We start from the raw sequence: 4274 nt of genomic DNA on the forward strand, positions 1-4274 counted from the left end.
CTAGTTTTTCATACTTCCTACTGCTCTCTGCAGAACTAGGTCTCCTACAATGAACTCCATGGGCCTCATATTCCTGTTGTACCCTCGAGCTAGTTTTTGTTGATAGTTGGCAAGTCGGATGGATGCCATGTCTCGCCTTTCTTCTGAAAGGTCTAATTTCATGGCCATTTGCACATCATTACTACTCAGAGAGAAATTAGCAACTCTCATACTTGACAGGCTTATCTCCACTAGGGTAACTGCTTCTGCCCCATATGTCATGGAAAAAGGGGTTTCTCTGGTTGACCTCCCTAAGGTGGTTTGGTAAGCCCACAACACACTTTGTAGCTCCTTGGTCCAATTCCCTCTTGCCCCCTCTAGTCTCTTCTTCAGCCCATTGACAATCGTTTTGTTGGTAGCTTCCACTTGTCCACTACTTTAGGGATATGCCGGGGACAAGCACCTATTTACAATCCTTAAGTTGTTGCTGTACTTCCGGAATGCCTTGCTGTCAAACTACAGTCCATTATCTGAAATCAATGTCTCGGGCACCTCGAACCTCGTGATAATGTTCTTCCACACAAATTTCTTTACATCAACATCTAGTATGCTCGCTAAAGCCTCGACTTCCACTAACTTTGTAAAGTAATCGGTGGCGACCAAAATGAACTTTTTGTTCCCTGTGGCCCAAGGAAATGGCCCTATGATGTCTAGCCCCCATTGCGTAAAGGGCCAAGGGTTTGTGATCTGGTTCAAGTTCCTACCAGGTTGATGTATATTCGGGGCATGTTTCTGGCATTAATCACACTTCTTAACATACTCGGCTGCGTCCTTTCGCATGTTTGTCCACCAAAATCCCTGGTTCATGGCTTGATGGGATAACGACCTTCCCCTTGAGTGGCTACCAAAACTCCCTTCATGCAACTTGGCCAAAAGTCTAGCAACATTATTCGGGTGAAGACATAACAAATATGGACCTCTAAATGATCACCGATACAGCTTCTTATCCTCGGATTACCAAAAACGGCGACTTTGCACCTTTTTAGCCTCTTTCACATCAGCCAGTAAAGATCCATCAGTTAGAAAGGAAATAAAGGGGTCCATCTAACTCGGATTGGATGCCGAGGCTGATGCTACAACCGGGGGATGTTCTATGCTTGGGCGCTTTAATAACTCCATTGAAATCATTCGTGGAACACATTCATCTGACGACGAGGCCAAAGTAATTGGAGAATTGGCATGACTGTTTTGACTTCTCGAGACCCTACCGACACTCACTCTTTGGAAACACGCTTGTAGAGTCCTAAACAACCTCAAGTATTATGACATATGGGGTCCTTCGCTTCAAAACTTCCTTCTACTTGGCTTACCACTAGTCTTGAATCTGAGAATATTTCTACCTCTTTGGCACCTAAATTTTGGGTTGCTTTAAGCCTAGTAATAAGTGCTTCATATTTGGCTTTATTGTTGGAAGCTTGGAAACCTAACCTTAGCGTATGCCAGCTTTAACCCCTTAGGGGATATCGTCACGATCCGACTCTAGATGCCCTTACATTTGACGCCCCATCTACAAACACTTGCCACGGTTGTATTGAGGCTTGGCATACAATTAAGGTGACCCCTAGTGCTGGAATGAATTTTGCCACAAATTCTGCTAATACCTAGCCCTTAATAGAGTTCCTTGGTTTATACCAAATATCAAACGTCTCGAGTCTTGTTCCCTATTTTGTTATTCTCTCGATAAATTCCGATCTCTACAAGAGCTATTGTAGGGGGCATTCGGTTAGCACCCAAACTGTGTGGGCTTGGAAATAGTGGGGCAATTTTCTCGTTGCATGTACTAATGCCAATGCCATCTTCTCTAATGGAAGGTATCGAGTTTCCTAATCCACTAACATCTTGCTAATGTAGTAAACTGATCTCTGTATTTCGTCTTGATGTCTCAACAACACAGGGCTCACAACATGGTTGGAGACCGCCAAGTACATGTATAAATCTTCCCTGTGCTCAGGTTGGGTAAGATGAGAGGGTTGGCCAAATAGCACTTCAAATCTTGGAACGCCGCATCGTATTCCTCAGTCCACTGAAAATCCTTCTATTTTTTTAATAGTTGAAAGAAAGGTCTGCACCTATCTGCAGACCTCGAAACAAACCGATTCAGGGCGGCAATCATCCCAGTGAGTTTTTGTACTTCCATTGAGTTACTGGGTGGGTTAAGCCATTGGATTGCCATGGTCTAGTTGGGATTAACCTCTATCTCTCGGTTCATAATCATGTACCCCAAGTATTTTCCAGACCCCATGCCAAGTGCACATTTGCTTGCATTGAGGCGCAACTTATGTTGTCTCAATATCTCAAAAACTTCAATTAGATTCGGTATATGCTCCCCAATCTTCCTTCTCTTGACCACCATGTCATCAATACAGACTTCCACTATTTCCCTGGTCTGATCTTTGAACATCTTGTTGACCATTTGTTAGTACGTGGCTCCTGCGTTCTTTAGCCCAAAAGGCATCACCATGTAATGATGATTTCCCTCGAGCAATATGAAAGAAGTCTTCTCTTGATCCTCGGGTGCTAGGGCAATCTGATGATAACCTTGAAAGGTGTCCAGGAAACTCATTCTCAGGTGTTCCTGTGTGGCGTCCACCAATCGGTCAATCTTAGGTATGGGGAAGGGATTGTTCGGTCAGGATCAATTAAGATCAGTAAAATCAACGTAAACCCTCCATTTCCCATTTGTTTTCACCACTATTGTATTTGATAGCCACTTAGGGAAGAACACCTCTTTGATAGCCCTTGCCTTCTTCAATTTCTCCACTTTTTCCTTCACTGCCTCTATATGTGGTTTTGATGACCTTCTCAGCTTTTGCTTTTTCAGTGGCATTAAGGGGTCTGCATTCAGCTTATGACTGATAAAAGCTAGATTCACCTCGGGTAGTTTGTATGGGCTCCATGCAAATACATCAAAGTTCTGTACTAGTGACAGGAGGATTTCCACTTGATCTTCTATTTGTAAGCTCACATCAAAGTTCTGTACTAGCGATAAGAGGATTCCACTTGATCTTCTATTTGGAATCTCTATCCTATTTGAAAATACCTGTCGGTGTAGGGCAAGATTTGTATTTGAACCAACACCTCGGCACTGTTAGCCCCTATTCTACTTCAACTTGCTCATTTTGTTTAATCTCATGATTAATTGCACCCACCAAGCATTGTCGTGCCACCTTTTGATCAGCTCAGAACATGATGATTATGTCCTTAGTAGGGAACTTGACCTTTTGATGTAGTGTGGACAATACTGCCCCCATGGCATGAATCTAGGGCTGACCTAAGATCACCATGTAGGGCAAAAAAGCATTAACTATTATGAAATTTACCATGACTTCCTTTCCATTGGTCACAATTGGGAGCCTTATTTGCCCTTCGGGCACCACTATCTTCCCATCAAACCTTACTAAAGGTGTGTCATACTTGCTAAGATCTTTAGGTTTCAAACCTAATCCCTTATATAGATCGGGATACACTATCTCAGCCCCACTCCCTTGATCTATCATCACCCTCTTCACCAAGAACCCTCCAATCCGCGAGGTCACAACCAGAGTGTTGTCATATGGCTGTGACATTCCCTCTGTATCGTTCTCATCAAAAGTGATCGGTTCTTTATTTAGTCTGAGCCTTTTCTCGGGTCAGTCTAGCACTTTCGATCCAGGAGGGGTTGCTACACTTAATATGCCCCTTTGTCAGTTATCATTCACACCGATGGAGGCTGCATGGATAACCTCAATGATTTCCAGGGGCGGGGGAAGTGTGTTACCCGACTTCCCGACCTTTGTCCAACATTTCCACCTCTCTGACCAACAATAAAAAATTTTAAATGCCCTGCCTTCACAAGTTGCTCCAGATGATCTTTCAACACATGGCATTGCTTGGTAGCATGGCCCTTTTCCCTGTGGCATGTGCTTTGAATCCTTCTAACACCCCGCCCATTTTCCCTGACTATTGGAAATATGACTCATTCTTAATGCAGTCAAGGATATTGTGGATGGTGAAAGCTCGAATTTGTGTGAAAACATAAGAGCTTGTTTAGAACCCCAAATTAAAATTATGGCTAGATTGCTTTTACTCTTACTTAATCAAAGTACGGAACAAGAGTAAATGAAGAGCAATAAACTGATAACTACTCTAGTGCATAAACATGAACAACAAACAATAAAAGTAAAGCACAAGAGTAATGGAAGAGAGATGCAAACACAAGATAACACCAAGACGTGTTATCGAAGAGGAAACTGAAG

General features: G+C 43.1%; 2 protein-coding genes across 2 annotated transcripts; both read right to left on the minus strand.

Moving 5' to 3' along the window:
* Nucleotides 1-2452, minus strand: LOC142605797 (uncharacterized). Its single transcript, XM_075777234.1, has 2 exons — nt 2259-2452; nt 1-412 (listed from the first exon to the last, which is right to left on the minus strand). The coding sequence occupies exons 1-2, from the start codon at nt 2450-2452 to the stop codon at nt 1-3; spliced, it is 606 nt and encodes a 201-aa protein (XP_075633349.1).
* A 222-nt stretch (nt 2453-2674) lies between these two features.
* LOC142605798 (uncharacterized) lies at nt 2675-3605 on the minus strand. The gene is made up of 2 exons (XM_075777235.1): nt 3360-3605; nt 2675-3079 (listed from the first exon to the last, which is right to left on the minus strand). Exons 1-2 carry the CDS (start codon nt 3603-3605, stop codon nt 2675-2677), a joined length of 651 nt encoding a protein of 216 aa, XP_075633350.1.
* Nucleotides 3606-4274: the final 669 nt, after the last annotated feature.

Source organism: Castanea sativa, chromosome 8 (genome assembly GCF_040712315.1).
Source record: "Castanea sativa cultivar Marrone di Chiusa Pesio chromosome 8, ASM4071231v1".
Classification (NCBI taxonomy): Eukaryota; Viridiplantae; Streptophyta; class Magnoliopsida; order Fagales; family Fagaceae; genus Castanea; species Castanea sativa.